The 19,533-nt window shown below is 44.5% G+C and overlaps 1 protein-coding gene across 5 annotated transcripts in view; it reads left to right on the top strand.

Moving 5' to 3' along the window:
- The window catches only part of LOC138525768 (prolactin receptor-like), a 1,166,304-nt gene that overhangs the window by 516,276 nt on the left and 630,495 nt on the right, over nucleotides 1-19,533 (top strand). Inside the window, exon 2 of one of the 5 annotated variants that reach the window (XM_069635964.1) lies at nucleotides 19,229-19,292. The exons of the other annotated variants lie outside the window; for them this stretch is intronic. Within the exon in view, the coding sequence (XP_069492065.1) occupies nucleotides 19,286-19,292 (7 nt within the window). The 5' untranslated portion in view covers nucleotides 19,229-19,285. The remainder of the gene's footprint in view (nucleotides 1-19,228; nucleotides 19,293-19,533) is intronic. 5 annotated transcript variants of the gene reach the window in all.

Below are 19,533 nucleotides of genomic sequence, written 5' to 3'. Positions count from 1 at the left end.
GAGGAGTGGACCAGGAAGAGGCTGCAGGGGAGGGGGGAGCGGGAAGAAACAATGCGCGCTTGGAGCGCAATTAACAATTAAACAGAAAACACACAAGTTACTCACACCAGGCCCCGAGGACCGGCTGGGGTCCAGAAACAGCACCTGCACCACCGACGAGCTGCTCTCACCCGCTCCGTTCCACAAAGAGGCGAGCGGGGAGAGCAGCCGTCGAGTAGTCCAGAGGGACTCCTGTATTCACCAATCAGAGGGGGGGTGGGCGGGCAGGGAGGCGGGAGGGAGGAGGGGACCAGGAAGAGGCTGCAGGGGAGAGGGGAGGGGGAAGAAACAACGTACGCTCTGAGCGCAATTAACAATTAAACAGAAAACACACAAGTTACTCACACCAGGCCCCGAGGACCGGCTGGGGTCCAAAAACAGCAACTTCACCGCCGGCGAGCTGCTCTCACCCGCTCCGTTCCACATAGAGAATGTGGATTGTACCAAGTGTTACGCTTGGTGACATGTTTCAGGCGGATCCTCATGACTGGGGCAAGAATGACGAGAGTATTAGTGATGGTGAAATGGAGGTTGCTGAGAACAGAGTCAGAGATAGAGTCTGCAGTGGGATGAGAGGGGGGAATGAAGGTGGATGCAAAGGCCGCAACTGACACTCGTTTCATCGGCCAATGTCCGTGAATGAGGTTGGCAGAGCTGGAGGAGGTGTGGTCCGAGGGCCCAGGTGAGGAGAGGAGGGAGTGGTCTGACCAGGAGAGCGGGGTGGTGAGTGAGACGAAGAGCAACAGATGAGTGTGAATTAAGGATCGAGAGTGTGGCCAGCTGAGTGGGTAGGACCAGAGGGGAGAATGGAGAGGGAGAGCAAGGTGCAGAGGTCACGGAAGAGGGTGGCCGCCATGAATGAGGAGTCAAGGTGGATGATGAAGTCACCCAAGAGGAGGAATTTAGAGGTAGATATCAGGAGAGAGGAGGAGAAATCTGTCTATTCTGAGAGGAACAAGGAGATAGAGCCATGGGGCCTGTAGATAGTGACAATGGTCAGGGCAACACCAGCACGGTTATGGCGAGGCTTTGAGATGATCTTGTAGGGAGAAGGGAGTCAAAAGCAGTGACTGAGCTGACACTTATGGTTTGCAGATCCGTTTTTCAGTCCTATTATTGGTATTTGATGGCAACATTTTGCAAGGACCAGGGCACAAGAGGGGCTGTGGATTCAAGCGTGGGAGAAGCGAGAGCTCTTATAATTTGCATGGTCATTGTTTTGTTTTTAAGGCTTTAGTTAAGTCCTCGCACTCCTGGCCAACCTCTGAATCTTTTTGCCAAGTATCAGCATCTTTTAAATGCACCTCACCGAAACCCACTGCAAGAGATGAGGCGCCCACCACACCTGCAGTTCTTTCGCCATCAGCAGGTGAGTGTATAGGGTCAACCAGGCCCTTCACTTGGCGCCTCATTCGAGGTGCATGAGGTGTAGCCATCAGCCAGTTGGTTTGTGGCAATTTAAATGTGGATAGTAATAGCAAGAATATTGATGGCGAGTAAAATGTTCAGTTAGCAGCTATTGGTAGTTCAAATCATTCACAATTGAGTCTGAGGTCTGATATGATCTAATATAGGTCACCAAGAGAATATCAAAGAAAGTGACAGTGATGTTTCAAAAGAAAGGGACAGTGATGTTTCAATTACCTTTGATGTTTGTGACTGGATCACAGTTGTTCTTGTGACAGTTCAGATACTACTCACTCTTTGTTGCACTGCGAACCTCCCAATGATCAAGAATAGAGTCTGAGGCTGAGGGCTCAGAGAACACAGCGAACGCTCTCTCACAAAATTCGGTTTTTCATTGGTATTGTGGGGTCAATACACAAAACCGTTCTCCCCTTTGTTCGAATCAACTGCTATCAAAACAGTCTTGTCTTCTGCCTCTAGAGCGCCTTCTATATCAAGTTCAATGATGAAGCCTGCAACTATCTCCTGCGGATGGATGGGCCTGAACAAAAACTCAGAGGGTAGTCACCAATATTTGTTTGCCACCTGTGGCACTGCACAGAGTAATATTGTGATACTGTATAGAAACAAATCAGGAGCCACTAGCATTCCTCTTGCTACACATTCAATTCCTAATGCATATAAAGCCAACATTACCCTCATGGCACACATTCCAGGTGTTCAACACACCACACAATGTATCATGTTGAACTTACTCACAATATCTCTTTCCAGCAGATTGATTGAAGTTGTGGTGGAATACAACAAGGGGTCCCACACCTCTCTGCCCCTATATTAAAGGGTCATTTACTTGTAAAAAGAACCGATAGAACTGCCCCAGAGAAGCCCTGCCTTTCCATAACTTCGCCTGATAAAAGGAATTCTCCCTCGCTAATACATGATTTAGTCGGACATGTATCTACCATGAACATAAATGGTTTATTTCCTTTCTCTGCGTCCACTAAGTGTTCTTCTTCTGGGTCGGCGGTGACTGATATGACTGGACACGCTAATGGTCTCTGTGGGCTGCCCTAGTCTGGATACGTGTTAGTTCCAGGAAAAACAAGCGGGTTCCCTCCGACCACAGTGGCCCCCTGATACTGCGTTACCATACCACTGAACTGTGTTATTGTTCGGAATGTGGGGTCCCTGTTGTCCCTGGTGTACACCATATGGCGTCACATTACTGGAACCCAGGGTGGGTTGTGTGGAAAAGTGGGTCGGGAGCAGAACGGGCCGCAGGCATTGGCACACTATAAGGGGCTAACAGGGATAACTGTCTGTACGACTAAGGCTATGAGGCTGGACCCCACTGGGGATAGGGGTACATCTGTTGTTGTGGATAAGCATATGTTTGTCTGCTCCTACATTCTCTCGAGAAATGGCCCATCCGCCCACACATCAAATACTGACATGCTCCTCCTCCTTCTCGTCCCATTCCTTTGAAACTTCTTCGCCCTCCCCAGCCACCTGAAAATCCCCCTGTCCCCGGCTGAAACCCCCCTGGAAACCCTCCTTGATATTGAGGTTGATACCCACCTACCCAATCGTTTTTTCCTCCCCACGCAGGTGCTGCACACATGTCAGCCTTAATCGCCCTAAAGTCTACAGCCCCTTCCAATGCCACCTTCGCTAACTTATTTTTAACCCGTTTCGCTTCCTCTGCTTGCACTTGCTGTGCAGTTTCCTTCTCCTTTTCTTTCAACCGTTTACAGTGATGGATAATAATAGACATAATTTCCACCCAACCCTTTGCCTCGATCCCCACTATCTTGTTGAGCGCCTTTTGTACCTGTCTCGGCAGGCCTCTTTTGATCACAAAATAGAAAAACAGAATCGCTTGATCCCATGAATCTCCTGTCTCCACCCACCACATCTTTTATATGCACTATATATTGTGCAGGATCCTCATCATCACGCATTGAAAGTCAGACTTATCTGGGTATGCACGCCATAGTGCCACCCATAGTTGGGGCCTAATGTCGTTGAAATGTGCTCTGTCATGGCTATCGTCACCCAACTTCACACCCGGATACCCTGCTTTAGCCCATATTTCGTCAGCCCAGTATCGACACAAACAAACTTTTCAAATCCCCTACGGCCAAAGTAGTACCAGCTGTGTGCTTTTCAAATGCGTATATCCACTTGGCCACTCCAGCTGTGAGGGACAGGGGTGCCTTTATAAGATTATTTTTGTCCATGTGTGCCCATGGTATATACTGTGCTCTCCCTGGTCCCTTATGTAACAACAGAAACTGTGCTCCTACCATCTTGTCAACATTCTTCTTTCCCATCACTGACCTCTTAGCCACTGCCAATCGCCCAAACCTATTTCATAACCTGGGTCCCCACATACTTTCCACTTGTAGAGAAATCACAGGTGGCTGTTCCTCTCCTTTCAACTCATCTACCGTATCCCACTCCTCTTCTTTCTCATGTGTATAGTCATATTCTTCCTCTGACCTTGCCGCACCATAATCCAAACCCCCTCTCGCCTCCTCCTATACTTGTGGTGTGTAGCATTTGAGTAAAAGTTGTATGTTTCGATAGATGCAAATATAAAATTCCACTCAGTGTTTATGGCTGGTGATGTGGGAATGAGTGAGGCTGCATTAAAGTGACGATGGCCAGAGACAGTACCAGCATTATCCATTCCATTCGGGAGACTCTAGTCCTGTCCTGGTTTTAACTTTGCATTCTGGGATTTGTATAATCTTGTATTTCCCCATAATAAACCCAGGACTACACGGCAAACAATGCAATGTTAAATCAGGACTGGACTAGTCATTCCCAAATTACATGGATATTTTTCCCATTTATACAGTGATTCATTTAATGAGAATCACTCTATAAATGCAAATGTGCATTTTTTAGCTTTAGTGTCTAGGTGACCACAATACGGCTGTGAGAATGGCTCACAGTTCCAATGTTTTACTTTGGCTCTGTGTCAATAAGGCACTGCAGGGAGGCAAGGCACACCTTTTACTGTTCACCCTCTAGGATAGGTGGTGATTCACCCCCTGTGATACCATTTATGGTGTGTTGGGTGAAAAGCTCCCATTCTTCACTCCCCCTTCTCTTAAGCCTCTGTCACCCAATATCCAGTTACTATCACGCCCACCAGGATCCTCTGTACCCCAGCTTTGATGAGCAGGGAGCTTCCCCCCAGGCTCCTCCAAGTAGAAGATAGCCTTGGGGGTGGCAGCTAATCATCCGCCCAGCCTACCAGATGGATATATGTATATATGTGTGCCTAAACATGGTTGAACGTGACTGTGGTTATAGTATCTGGCTCTATGATGGGAACACCTGCCAAAAAATGGGACTACTTGGTTGTTGTGAAGCCAAGTCTGGTCTATGATGGCCATGCCTGACATGTCTTAGGTGTGCCTCCGTACATGATGGCACTAACTTTGAAAATGAAGGCAGTATCTGGCCATTTGATGTCAATGCATGTCATATTAGGGAGTACCAGTGTATAGTATGCGAAAAAAGGACCTTCTTACCTTGATATATTGTTGCACATTTTTGGCAGTAACTGGACAAAGGATGTGAATACCTTGCTTGATGTTGGAATACCTGGGATTTTGATGGTATTACATGGGCTGACTGTCAATATGTACATGGGCTGACTGTCAATATGTATGTATTGCAATGTGTAGATCTCCAAAAATGTGCTTTTTAAGTGTGTATCTTGGTGCTGTACGTGCCCACAATGATTTCACACATGCACCACTTGGATTGATTTGAAGAGCCACGTCTTGATCACCGTCCTAAACCTCTTGTGATCATTTTCTTCACTTAATTGTGAGGGTAGATAGTTGGACAGCTGGCTTGCCTGAACCCGCCTCCACCGATTTGGCTTCTTTTAAATGAGGGATTCAGCAGACAGTAGCCTCTCACTCACCATACACACCATACATTGCTGCTAGGAACAGTAAAGGGTCAGGCAGGACAAGAGTAGAAAAGGTTGTATGGTAGTATATGTGTTGGACCATACCCTGACTACAACACAAGATGATACGTCAGGAAAAAGTGTTAGGTTTCGTAACCACAGACAGGACCCCATGACGTACAAGTAAGTTCAACTCATTTAAGGACAAGGCTTAAGAAATTCTCTTCAGAAGAAACAAGTTGTGTCAATGATCACTTGACAGGCCTAAGAACACCATTTACATTCATAACAATATATGCCAGTGTCTACTGTGAAGAATCCTGCGGGTCCCTCACTGTAGCCCTGCCTAAAGTGTACTCACAGTTGGCCAGGTGGAGGCAGTCGCTTCCTGATCCCAACCCTGGGGGTGGTGTACTGCGGGAGGATCATCTGGGTCGACACAATGCTCGGTATAGTGGGGACATTCTGTGGTATGAGACACAGTATTTTCCCACTACCTGGGAGATTCTTACCACTGTGCCAGAAGAGGTTATGGCTTGCTGTTATTTTAATATCTCTCCATCTCCTATGAAATCTAAGGTGGTAAACCCTAAGGTTGTAACACAAAAGCATAATATACCAAAGGAAAGAATTCTTTTGGTTCCTAAAATCAAATACCCTCCTCAATACCAGTGGTACTCTACAAGGAATGTCGGAAATGTTGTCTTCTCTAAGTCCTTTTCCTCTAGTAAAGTTAAAACCTACAGCCCCTCTGTCATAATTACTAAGGGAATTAAATCTACCCTTAAAAATACTCAAGAAAAGGAAATACCTGACTTTGATGAAGTAAACTACATGCCCCAGAATCCTATAGGGACTGAGACGAAGAAGAGATTTAAGGAAGCATGTAGATGTAGCAGTCAGGGTGCCATAGGGATCCTGTATCTCACCTACTCTTTTCAACATTTACATCCTGCCTTTTTTGACGCTTCTGGATGACCTCAGTGTTCAGTATACTAACTATGCCGACGACACCCAGGTAGTCCTGAAGCTCTCAGGCATTTATGCATAGGATGCAGCGACCATTGATGGGATCTATGGCTTTATTCAGGCCTGGATGGCATCTAACGCCCTCACCTTGAATAATGATAAAACTGAACTCCTGATTGTTGCCTCTGGGCCCAGGCTAAAAAAACTGCCTGCCGACTGTTTCACCATCGCTGGTAGTAACATCCCAGTGGCTAAGAGTGTGAAGGCCCTCGGTGTCATGCCTGACGCTGAACTCACCATGAAACCCTGGGTCGCTTTCCTTCGGGCCTCCTGTGGCTATATCAATAACTTCTCGCCCACATTTGCACGCCTCTCCACTAGTGAACTCTTGCCTGGACTACTGTAACAGTCCAGTCCTGGGCACCCCTCAGACACATTTTCACAGCACTGCGGGTGATTCAAAATGGTGCAGTGTGTGCCACTCGCTGTCTTGCAAGAAGCGATCATATCACCAACGCTAGGAGAGAGCTCCACTGGCTCCCGGTAAAACATCTCATTTACTCACAAGGTCTTGACTCTGAGTCACTAGTGCCTGAATCACGTGGCCCCCTTATATCTCATTGATCGCACTAAGGTCTACCAACCGAGCTGCTCTCTCGGGTCTTCTGAGCAGGCGAGACTCCACCAACCCAAATTTAGGCTCAAAGGGTTTGTTAGCACTATGTTTAATGTCCAGACACCCTTAGCCTGGAATGCTCTCCCTCCTGATCTCAGAAAGAAACAGATTCTGACTGACTTTAAAAAAAAAAGGATGAAGACCCACCTTTTTGACCTTGCTCCATAACTGATTACTCTGCTGTCCCCTTCTCTGTATCATGAGTTACGCTGTCAGTCTTGTTTTGTTTTATGTGCCCCCGGAGACCTTCGGGAGTGTGGCGCGTTAGAAAAATTAAAATAAATAAATAAATTGGGCCTAACCACCTTTGCAAGGGTCAGGCAATTGAAACCAATGGTTTACACCTGAAGCCAATTACCAAACCTGTAAGGCATAAAAGGCTGCAGCAGGAGATGGGTGAAGGAAGGAGCTGGAGCAGGAGTCGGAAGGCTGGCAGCAGTAGCAGTAGCAGTAGTAGAAGAGCATGAGGCTGGCAATTCACGACAAATTGTGATCACACAAAGGACGCAGGAGTGTGGAGACAACAGATTTCACTTGCAATCTCTGAGAGGGTCTTGTGGTCTCAAACCCTGCATTGCCGTGGCTGCACTGAGGAAGATGGGCTGAGAATGGAGCTTTCCCCAGGTGCACCGTGTGGCTGTGATTGCAGAGCAGTGACCGGGCTGAAGCCTGAGGCCTGTAGCAGAAGACAAGCCGAAGGACTGAGGAGTAAAGGAAACTCCCAATTGTTGTGGCCGGTCCGGAGACACCCATGCTGCAGAAGGGTGTGGGTCCCAAGAGTGCCCGAAGCAGTTGCTCAGAACTAACTCACATCTCAAAAGCGAGTATAAACTGTTAGTTGTTGTGGAAATTCTTTTTAATAATGGAAATGTAACATGCGCACTATTGGTGAGAGCAATAGTGTTCGCTTAAGAAGAGAAGCCTATTATTTCCATTGTTGAACCATTCACTGCTCCCGGAATGGTTGCGTGTCTCTCATTAAAAGGGAACGCCTGTTAGAAAACCATTCTGAAAACCGAACATTGACTTTTACAAATGTAACAAGTGAATGCAGCATCAAAGGAAGGTTGCAAGTGTCCTTTTGTATTTTCCTTAAAGGAGTCTGCAAATGTCCCTGCGATGCTGAATAAAAATACAGTCACTGGTGTCCCTTTAAGGTTCAAGATCTATCCTAAAGAGTGGCTGCATGTGCTTAAATCTAGTTTCACTTTGAAGACTGAACCTTAAAGTATTCAGAACATGTATCCTTTAAGTCCAGAAATTGTTGTACTGGCTAGAAGAACAAGCATTACCCAAGCCAAGCGGCGAACCCTTTCCAGAGTGAAACCAGTCCTATTAAGGTATATTCACGTACTCTGCGAGGTTGTTAAAGGTCCAGTGTCATCTGATACAAGTGTGACATTGTTACATGAGTCTGGAAGAGTGGCAATACAGCTTCAGGGTTGTTACTGGAAGCAGGAAGGCGTGAACAAAGCTGGGGAAGGGAGCTGGGTGCTTGCAAAAGAGTCATGCAGAAGAGGATAATGTGTAATGCTAAAGACTGTTGAAGTTGAAAGTCAGTCCTGAAGCAGAGGCCAGTTATTCTTGTGGCAGTGAGGCAGACAGAAGAGACAAAGATGCTGCCCTTTCCTTGGAATATAGGGAAGAAGTGTGCCTTGCCTACCTGTAGAGGTCGACGTGTCTTGTCTTTACATGCCTAATAATTCTGAATAATAAAGCTGTAAAAGAAGAAGTAGAAGTAATTGAACTGTGATGGTGTATAAACTGTCAGTGGATGTCACATTAAAGTTGTTTGAAGTAGTAGCGGACTGTGGAACAAAGGAGACTGTTCCCACTGTAAAAATAGTAGACGGGAGTTTGTAACGTCATAGAAGAAGTTGTTAACCTAATCTTTGAACTGTGGCAATTAATCTTGGCAAGAAGACATCGATGATTACCATTGGTGCTATTTTTTTGTCTGAAATTGGAAAGTGATATTTTCAACTGAAAGCTGAAGAAGATTTACCAGTGGAGGTTTGTTTAATGAACTTTTGTGTTGATTTGGAACTCATAAGAACTGGTTCAAAACTTTTCTTTTTCTTTGAACATTTTGGAGAACTAACTTTGGAAACCCCTGGGGAAGGGATGTACCCAGGACAGGTGCAGGTCATCCAAAATACTGGTTAAATATTGTTTATTTTATGTTGTTTAATGATTTCCTTTGAATGTTATGTTGTTTATTGTGAGCGTCAGTTTGTTAATGCTAGGTGTTATTCACTTAGCTTTTAGACAAGGTAGGACATTCCCTAACAGAGTAGGAATAGCAAGTATTTATTTGCCAATTCTTTCTTTAATAAAATGTCTAATCTTGAGAAAAACATAAGCAGTTGTCCACGTTGCATTACTGACCCCTCACACTACCCAGAATCAAAGGTTTTCAGAGTATTAGAAGACACAGAGAAGGTTGAATCCATGCAGACACAACTTTTACAAAATCTTAATAGAAGAAAACTGTGCCCTAAAGTATTTTATCAAGAACACTTATACCATTAAACTAGTGGACAAAGGGTGCCCCATAGTCCTTATGAAAAGTGCTGATTATGGAAAGTGAATGTCTCAGACAGCTTAAGGACAGCAGGAGCTAAACAAACTTGACCACAGAGGCCACGTAGACACTGACAAGGATGGCTAGAGAAAAGATGTAGGAGACAAAAGCATCAGGACTTATCTAACCAAAAGTATATTTATTTACACCAGAGGACACCTGTACTACTATCTCCTACACCTTTTCCCAAAACACATGAGAATTTGAATCATCCCACTGGACACCTCATAGTATCAGGGGGAAATTCAGAATTAGAGCCTCTGCCCATTTTCTGAAACAACAAAGTCAAACAATTAAATCATATGTACAAGACAGCACACATGCTATAGACATTGCAGAATGCATGGATTTAATTTGGGGAAAACATATACTACTGGGGCTGTTTTTTTTTTATTTTATTTTATTGTAAAACTGCAGTTCAATACATGTATCAAACTTTTGTTACATTGCACTAACTCAAAATTTAGCTAAAGTGCTCCATTCAAAGCTAAATTAGACTACTCGGCTCCCCGCTGTTAGTAAAGACAGAGTTCTTTTTCTTTTTCCCTTTAAGTTTTATCCATCTTTCCTCACGCATAATAAAGTCTTGGTTCACGTCTTCAGGTTTGGTCTGTGCTCAGTATCGCATCTAGGAAATTGATGATGCTGCAAGTGAGCTTAATATTTCTCCCAGCTGAGAAAGTTTCCCACTACTCATCTGCATCATACAGGATGGGTTTATAAGAGAGCAGGTGTAACTCTCGGGGAATGGTAAGCTGAGTACAAGCTGTTATTAAATGTTTTAGTGTCTCCACTTCGCCTGAGTTGCAAAATCTGCATTTATTTGAAGAAATGATTTTAGATCGACGTTGCCATAAAGATTCTCTGGTGTTCAGTGCATTCAGTCTGAATTTCAGGAATTGGTTCCTGTGGTAACGTGAGGGGCAAGTTGTGAGATACTTCGGTAAGGAATGTAGTTTCAGCATACTCGTCGAGTCTGGGAAAGTGGATTTAAGAGTTGCTTGGAGCTTGTAAGTTGTTATCCAATCCCAGGATTCGAGTTTTTTTTTTGCATGCTGTGGGCGATCAAACAGCTCGTCAGTAGATATATTGGCGGCATCCATGATGGTTTTTATTTTAGACTTCCATGTTTGAAGCAAGCTTGAATGTGGATATTCGTTATCATTTGCGAAGATTTCATATGCTGGGATTTGTGATCCGAGCAACATTTTTCTCAGTAGCGATAAGGATTGCCATAGTATTGTCATATAGATTGAGTTCTGGGTCAGTTCATATCTCAAAGCCGCCATTGAGATATATTTGGGAAGTCCTAATGCTCGTCTCCAGAACCTCCTTTCAAGCTGCTGCCACAGGGAATGGTCGAGATTCCACCCTGTCGCTCCACCAAAGGTTATGGTGGGGATGAACTTCTGCAGGTAGAATGAAATTAATGGCGCTATTGAAAATTTCCCAAAGTCTTTGTTAATTTTCGATCCTTGTAGACCTAATTTAGTTGCTCTTTCCAAAAGGTCGGTTGACCATGCAAATTTGCGAAGGGAGTTGTTAACCATAATGCCCAAGTATCGAATCGAAGTTACGATATTTAGATTTGCTTTTCCAATTGCCCATTTGAAATTTTTGTCTTTCCTTGATACACTTTTTCCAATGCACATGATCTTCGTTTTTCCTGTGTTTAGTTGCAGGTCATTGGCTTTTAGATATTCGTTTAAACTGAGCAATAGATGTTGCAGGCCGATCTGAGTTAGTTCAATTAGCACAATGTCATCGGCATATACAAGGAATTTAATGGAAGTTCCATTTATCTTTGGAGAAAAACTGTGAGCAGATTCCAGCCAATTCGGTAGATCAGAGATGAATAATTTGAAAAATTCAGCGGCAAGTGGACATCCTTGCTTAACTCCTTTGTGCGTAGGAATTCGCTCTGTCAGTACGCCTTGTGAATTCACTTTCACTTGTATTGTAGTGTTAGTATGCAGAGCTATGAGGGGGTCAAGAATTTGAGCTGGACAGTTCCACCCTCGTAGTTTGGACCAGAGTTTTTCGCGATTTATTGCATCAAACGCTTGTCTAAGGTCGACAAATGCGAAAAAGATTTTTTTCTTCGCTTTTAGGGCTTCTAATTTTAGAATTTTTAGTAGGGTGAGGTTTGCGTCAACACCTACTTGTTCGACAAAACCTGTTTGTCGACAGTCTGTTTGTTTTTCCTTGGCTGCCCATGCTGTCAGCTTCAGTCGGAGAATCGATCCGAATATTTTTCCCATCGTGTCCAGCAAGGCAATGGGCCGATAGTTCGAAGGTTCGTCTCGGCTACCCTTCTTGTAGATTGGTACCACTATAGCCTTGGACCATGAAGCAGGCGTTTGTCTTGACTTTGAGATTTGACGAAACAGACTTTCCATAAATTTGGCCCAGTGATGCTTATGTGTTTTTAGCGTGATGTTCGAAATTTGGTCTGGACCGGCTGCTCTTGAATTCTTTAGTTTTCGAATGGCCAGTACTAAATCTTCATGGGAAGGAGTTATATCCCAAACTTTAGAGGAGATGGAAGAAAGAACTTGTGGGTCTTGGAGCGGCTGTTCATATGCTTTTGTAAAGTAGTCAACCCACTTCGAGCTCGGAATTTCATTTGATATGTTTGAGATTGTTTTTGTGATTCCTTTATTTAGTAGAGCCCATATTTCACGTGTGTTTTTGGTGACTATTAACTTTAACATAGTTTCAGCTCTGTCTTGTTCAATTATCATAGAGTGAGATTTAAGCCAATTTCTGTATGCCTGGCGTCAATCTTTTAATTCCTTTTGTATGTCTTTTTGATCATATTGGGACTTTCTTATTAGGCGTAGATCTTTCCTCAATACTTTTTTTGCTGCACCGATTTCATTACTGAATAGATGTTTTGGGCTGTGGCCATATAATCTTGAATTAGAATGTTTTGGCAAGAACGCGGCGAACATCGGAGCATATTCAACATCATTTGAGTCAGCAAGACTTAAAGCTAGTTTCAAGATTTGCGGGCCATTGGTTTTAAGCCTATTTCCGGCAGCATTTATTGGCAGCGGTAGATCGTATGTCTCGGGATGAGGGTAGATTTCATAATCTAGTGATAGACATAACATGTCATGATCGCTTTCGGCCTTCGGGACGACCTCGAGTGACACGACCCTTTCGAATAGATTTCGAGAGGCCCAAATGTAGTCTAAGGTGTTTCTACGTTGGAGTCGCTTCCAGGTTGTCTTGCAGGGTTGGTCGCCTTTTGTGTTGCCGTTAACCATCTGACAGTTGCGTGAGGAAAGCGCTCAAGACCAAAATTGACACCGTTCAGATACTTCAGACTCAGGTATCTGGTTGTTTTCCATGGTTTGAGGATTGAATCGAAACCAGCTGCAGTTCAAATCGCCACATACAATCACTGCTAAGTTGGTGTACTTGAGGAAGGCGTTGTCAATTAAAGTTGTTACCATAGCGATGAAATCCGTGGTGGAGATCATTGCTGGATTCCAGTAACAGTTGATTACAAGTAGGTGACTGTGGGTCTTGGAGTTCGTCATGTCAGATCGAATAATCGTGCACTGCACAAATGGATTCGGGTTGACTGCAACAATAGGAGTCATCCAGTTATACATTTTCACCAGAGTTATTAAGCCTGAGTAAGGACGCCCTTTGGAGTTTTTTTTAGCCGGGTTTAAAAAGATACTGAATCCATCTCGGGTGGGCGCTTCACGAAGCCATGTTTCTTGAAGGCAGATTATGAAGACATCGTCTCGAGGTTCTGTGAAGTTTTTGAACAAATGCGTAAAGCCACGGGTGTTCCAGGACATCAGAGTAAGCTTCATCCGAGTCACTCATTGTTAATGATTTTGGTTGTTTCTTCTATGAGCAACGGGTCTGCCTCCATCACTTCCGGCTAAGTGGTCCAAGTCGTTTCGCGATCTATGTGGAAACGCTAAAGATTTCTGTAGGGACATCCGGCAGGTGATACTTTCGGATTTATTTGTATTTGTCTTCCTGGTCGGAATTCCTTTTTGATTTGTCAAGTCAGGTGCCAAGGTGATGTCAAATCCAAAGACCAGCAGCTCTTCGACTGCTTGTAATAAGATGTTTTTCACAGCACGTGAAGTTATGTGTAGCAGCACTTGGTCTGTAGATTTTTCCGTTGCATACTCAACGATTTTTATGTCATCGGTCGTTATTGTCCGGAGTTGAGGGACACAGGCGAATAATTTTAGAACATTAGTTCTGTTTAAATTTAATTCATGTTCATCCGCATGAATGTTCTGGAGTCGGAGTTTCCATGGGGTTATTGCAAGTATTGAGGTAGTATCGCCATGTACTCTAGTGCGGAAATGCACATCAGTTTTCCTCTGGTTCAATGTTAGCTTAGGGTTTAGTTTTGAGCTGACAGGTGAGAACGAGACCTTTGCGACAGTTGAGTTTTCCTTTATTGAAGCTTCACGAGAGCGTCGTTTGCGCAGGTTTTCATTCAGAGGGATTGACTTTTCTGCCAATTTGTCGAACACATTTGTTGGAGTGACTTCATAGGAGGAAGCGTTGTGTGTTTCGTTTCCAATTGAATATGTGGATAAATTACGTAGGTCTGCAGAACTTACATCGGCCATGCTGGACAGACACTGGATGTCCGAGTCTATGCGTCGACGTTTTGCCGATTGTTTAGACAGGGCTTTGTTCTGACCTTTTGGTTGGGGTGACCGTTGAGTTTGTGAGGAACTTGCTTGTGAATGGCCAGTTTTTCGCTCAAACAGACCAGTTTTTTTTGGGGTAGTCAGGATTCTTATGAATTATTTTACATTCTGACGTTTACTTTTTTGTTGCGATTCGTTGTGGCCAATGTCGGTATGTTTCTTTTTGACGAGATTAGGACCCTTCTTGGTTGTTTTGGTTGTGGCAAAAGTTTTGGCTGGGCCACTGAATATGTTGAAAGTGGTCGGTTGCAAACTTACTTGACCAAGTGGTTCCACGGAGGTTTCAATCAGAAGGGGAGCACCATTTCCTGAAGGGCCAGTGATGATCATATGTCTTGGTGAATCACAGGGGAGCTTAGATTCAGATTGGACAAGTTGGATGGGAGCTGAAACGATAGTATCAGGTTTTAAGGAGGAGCAGACATTGATTGCCGCAAGATTTGTCTCGTTTGGCAGTTGTTCCTCGCCATTTGTAACTGATGAATTGCTTTTTGTACTTGAAGGCGCCGCATACACTTGAGTATTAAGATTAGCATTTTTCCTCATCCATTTTACAGCGTCTAACAGACCTTCTGTAAGTGTATTGTTTTGGCAGTGATGTCTTGCGGCCAAGTTGCCTAAGCGTTCTTGCCATCTTGTTGACTGGTCGGCATTTTTTCCCATTTGTATTTGAAGAAAGTCTGTGAAAAGATCAATTTTGTCTATTTTTTTAGCCAAGATCTGTATCATCGCTCCTTGGTCAGATATTTGGGTTTGTAGGGCTTCATATAGTTTAGTGAAAGGATGCGGATGCTGCGAGAACATTATTATGAATTTGCGTGATAGCTTCGATTGAGGTGCTTGCCTGAAAAATATTTGCAGATGTTGCATCTTGTTCATTTGAAGATGAGATTGAACAATCCAGGTGAAACTTGGATTTAATGGGCAAAAGAGTTTGTGGTAGATTAGACGGCGGAGATTCACCATGGGGGGACTTGAGAGAATGGGGAGCTTGCTTGGGCCATTTGGTGGTCTTGGGCTTTTGGGAGGTGTTGAGGATTTGACTTTAGCTCCGCAATTCTTTGTAAACGTCTTGCCCTGGCAAAAGAACTGGATTCCAAGTCAGATGGCTTGTTTGGTACTGTTAGCAGGGGCAAATTTGGGGATGTCCGCTCGAAGCTCTTGTAGAGACTGATTCCTCAGGCGCTTGACACGCGTAGCTGCTACGGTTACCATGGACCGAGAGCTCAGGCATGTGATTTGGGGTGGAATTATTGACACACTCTTTTACTGACCGTCCTCTTAGAAGCGTTGATGAAATGTGGATTTTTTCAAGGATTTGTTCACTTTGATGGCACGCGTGATTGTGGTCTGTTGGCCGCTCAGCGGTCGTTGCTGCCAAATAAAACGAAGGCAGGGAGGTTAGGTGACTGGACGTGGGTCTTAAAGAATGTAGGCTTTGTGACAAGCTTTTTGGTAGAATCACTGCAGTTGATTTCAGCTGTACAGGCGTTGCTGTTTGTGCACAGTTTAAGCAACATTGCATTGCTTCATCGTTTGGCAGGTTTAAAAGTTTGTCGTCACTCACTGTAAAGGAAGAGGCGACGTGATTGATGTGGCACAGAAGTTGTATTGGTTGAATAGGTTGGGCTGCCGGTGCATCAGGCACTGAAGGAACTGGGTGAATCGAGAGATCATGTATTGTGTCCAGGCAAGCAGCGGCCGCAGCAGCGCTCGACATAAGGCGCGTTGGCACAGCAGAAAGCGAGCTGACACTCTGGGCTGCCGGATCTTCTCCAGCGTTATTAATCGGTTGGAGAATCAGCAGAGGACCAACAGAGACAGGATGGGCGACTGCAATCACTGGGGACATCACCGTTGGAGATGTCCAGCAACTCCCGGCTCAACGATGGTACTGAACCCCCATCCGTTCCCTAGTGTAGTCGATCCACAAGTAGGTGTACTGCCGAGGCCGTCTCTGAAGTTGTGAGCGGGGTACAGTCATTGGAACAGAAACGAGTGAGTGGTTGCACTTCGTTTGGACATTCACGACTCAAGACTTCAGGACGTGAATTAAGTTTATGGCAAACAGGAGGCTGCTCTGAGAGTTCTGAGTGAGCATTTGATAGAGCTGTAGGTAGGGTAAGCGATGCGAGCAAAGCTCGACTAGCAGTTTTGCTTACCTTTGTTCCGGGTACTGCTTTCATCGCGGTCCAAGGATTAAGCATTCGTCGATGTTGGAGCATTTTTTTGTGAGTCTGAGGCCCTTCTGGTGTTAGCGTCATCGAGGCTGGATGACAGCAGGGCTGAGATTAAACGGCTGTGGCTCGGGAGCTCCCGGGCGCGGACTGGAGCAGACTGGACTAGTCGCCGGACTCCGCGCCGCGCTCTGCGCCGGCAAGACCTTTTTAAAGGTAAGCGGAGTAGAAACAGGACTGGACTGACTCGGAGTGCAGCTCCTCGCAAAAACAGAGAGCAGAGACTGGTGCAGACTGGACTCGTCGCCAGACTCTGCGCCACGCTCCGTGCCGGCAAGACCTTTTTAAAGGTAAGCGGAGTAGAAACAGGACTGGACTGACTCGGAGTGCAGCTCCTCGCAAAAACAGAGAGCAGAGACTGGTGCAGACTGGACTCGTCGCCGGACTCCGCTCCACACCGGCAAGACCTTTTTTAAAGGTAAGCGGAGTAGAAACAGGTCTGGACTGACTCGGAGTGCCGCTCCTCCCAAAAACAGAGAGCAGAGACTGGTGCAGACTGGACTCGTCGCTGGACGCCGTATTGCATCATTATAAACCAGAATTCCTCTGATCACAGCTTTAGATGAAACACAAGATCACTTGGATGAACACCACCTGGCAATAGATGAGCAAAGAAGGTCATTTATATTATGGTGTATGGAAATTACTCAAACCAAGAATTTCATTGTGTTTGAAGAGCAACTATTTCGACAGATGGAAGACTAGGTAATGGGAGCTAACTTAGCTCCCAATGAAGCTAATTTGTATCTAAATAACTTTCAAGACCAATATGTCTACGCTAAAGACAATGTACACCACAGACATATTGTCTTATGAAGGTGCTTCATAGATGTTAATCATTTGGGAGGGCACTACATAAGAAGCAACCGTATTTACATATTGGCTTATTATTTACATTTAATAAAAGCAGAAATACTAGAATTTGTTTGGTGAGGACTGATGCAGACCCCAGTAACATTTCTCAACTGGCATCATGGAATGATGTGATTTCCAAAAGCCTACAAGCCTCCGCTCATGTGGAGGATATGTACTGTCAAGGCATAACATAAGCAGTGTTGCATAGCAATTTGCTAGGCAATTCTGTAGGTTTGCTAATTAAATTGAGACATTTGTAACAAAGCTAGCTATTTAAGTTACCCTGTTACCCTGTTCAATGAAAGCACAGCTCGCTCTGCATTCTTTGTGCCCTCAGGGCTGACTCCGCCGTCTTTGCTCTGTTCACTACAAGTTTAAAGGGGCTAATGATATGATATATGATATGATATTTTATTTGTATCCCGCACGTACACAAGTGTTTCAGAGCGCGACTAGGCAAAGGAGGGGAACAGGGTACAACACAACAACAACAACGATCTTACTAGGCCCAGTGACATTGGGAACGCGCAAGTGCATGGGAATGGGAAAAGGTAAAAAGTGCATGGAAGGGGGAGAGTGGAAAGTGCGACATAAAGGAGGGCAGATAAATAATAATAAATAAAAATAAATAGAAAATGAGGGCAATAAACAAGGGAAGTGCAGCCAGCAAGTGACAAGTGCTGTGTTTAAGGCAGCAGGCTGGGTAAGTCTGATAAGTGCAGAAAAAGAAGAAAAATGGGGGGGGGGGCTGTAATGGTACAGATACAGTCCCCAGTGCAAAGAGTGGCCAGGAGGCAGTGCAGGAGGGTGGCAGGGTGAGCAGATACCTGGGCCCAGGGGACAGAGGGTGGCCGGGTGCACAGTACCAAGAGAGCAGATCAGCAGGGGAGAGGGGGAGCGAAGGCAGAAGCAAAGAGGAAGGTCTTGAGGTTCTTCCAGAACCGGAGATGGCAATAGAAAGCAAGTGTAGCAGTAATCATCTCTCCCACTCTTAAGTGACAAAGACCTGTGTGGGAGTGCTAGTCAAACCGTTATGTTTATTTTTCAAATAATTGGAAACCAGGAGTAATCAGGATGATGCTTTTATCAAGCTAACTATATCATGTATGGCTAAGACGAGTATGTGTTAACTTGATTTCTTTTAAAGCCAGTCATGCAATTCCATTCCTAAAATGTTAAGTTGTTACATAATACATAATTACAGTATTACTACTGTAAGACACTGTAGTGTTTCCATGCTTTACAGTAAGGTTTAGTGTATCTAATTTTTATAGTGTTAACTATATTTCATTTTGTTGGACACGCTGCATCATATTGCAGAGCAACACTTTTGAAGATATACATGATCACACAGCCAATTGTTTTTGATGGCAAACCTGGTTCTTTGACCTGCTGGTTGCATACACCTGTGCAACTGGTGCTCAACCCACAAGCTAATCCCAAACTCCTTAGCATTCTCTCTTCTCACCCTGTTTCTTTATACCAGCAAGCCTAAAACTTAGATGCCAGCAAACTACAATATTCCACCTAGTTTGTCCAGTTCTCCGCCTGCAATGCCATCTACTCTGCGTAGTCTTACTTTCTTTCCTCTCACATAATGAGTTCACAAAGCTAACCGGATGTTTATGCAAAGTAGTGATCAATAGTTCAATCCAAACTGTACATCTACAGATCTACTGCGATGCCATACCTTTAGATAGCTTTGCTCGGATTATGATTGCATTATATATTAGCACCTGCGGGCGAGAGCTGGCCAAACTGTTTTCAGAGGCTTTTTATCATATATATTTGTGTCCATTCATGCAGCTAACTTTTTACATTTTACAGACACTCATCCAGGGATAGCAAAGTGTGTTCACCCTCTCGCAGTCTCCAGTAGATTTTATGAAGGGTGAGTACCATTTGCAGGGGATTTGAAACATATATTTGCAGTAAATGTGAAATACAAGTTTGACTGTGCATGGCTGTCCCCAGGGTGGCTGCCGTGAGGCAAACAAAGTGGGTTTGTCATGACATGCACCATTTTACAGGAAGCACATTTACATTTTCTATCATATGTTGCCATGCGTTTCTTAGGTCGAGTAGGTAAACTAAGTTACTCGACCTACAGGTCTAGAAGAATTTCAGAACAT

Source organism: Ambystoma mexicanum, chromosome 7p (genome assembly GCF_040938575.1).
Source record: "Ambystoma mexicanum isolate Mex_15411 chromosome 7p, UKY_AmexF1_1, whole genome shotgun sequence".
Taxonomy (NCBI): domain Eukaryota; kingdom Metazoa; phylum Chordata; class Amphibia; order Caudata; family Ambystomatidae; genus Ambystoma; species Ambystoma mexicanum.
Note: the sequence above shows the minus strand (reverse complement) of the source record. Positions and strands in the feature narration are given on the sequence as shown.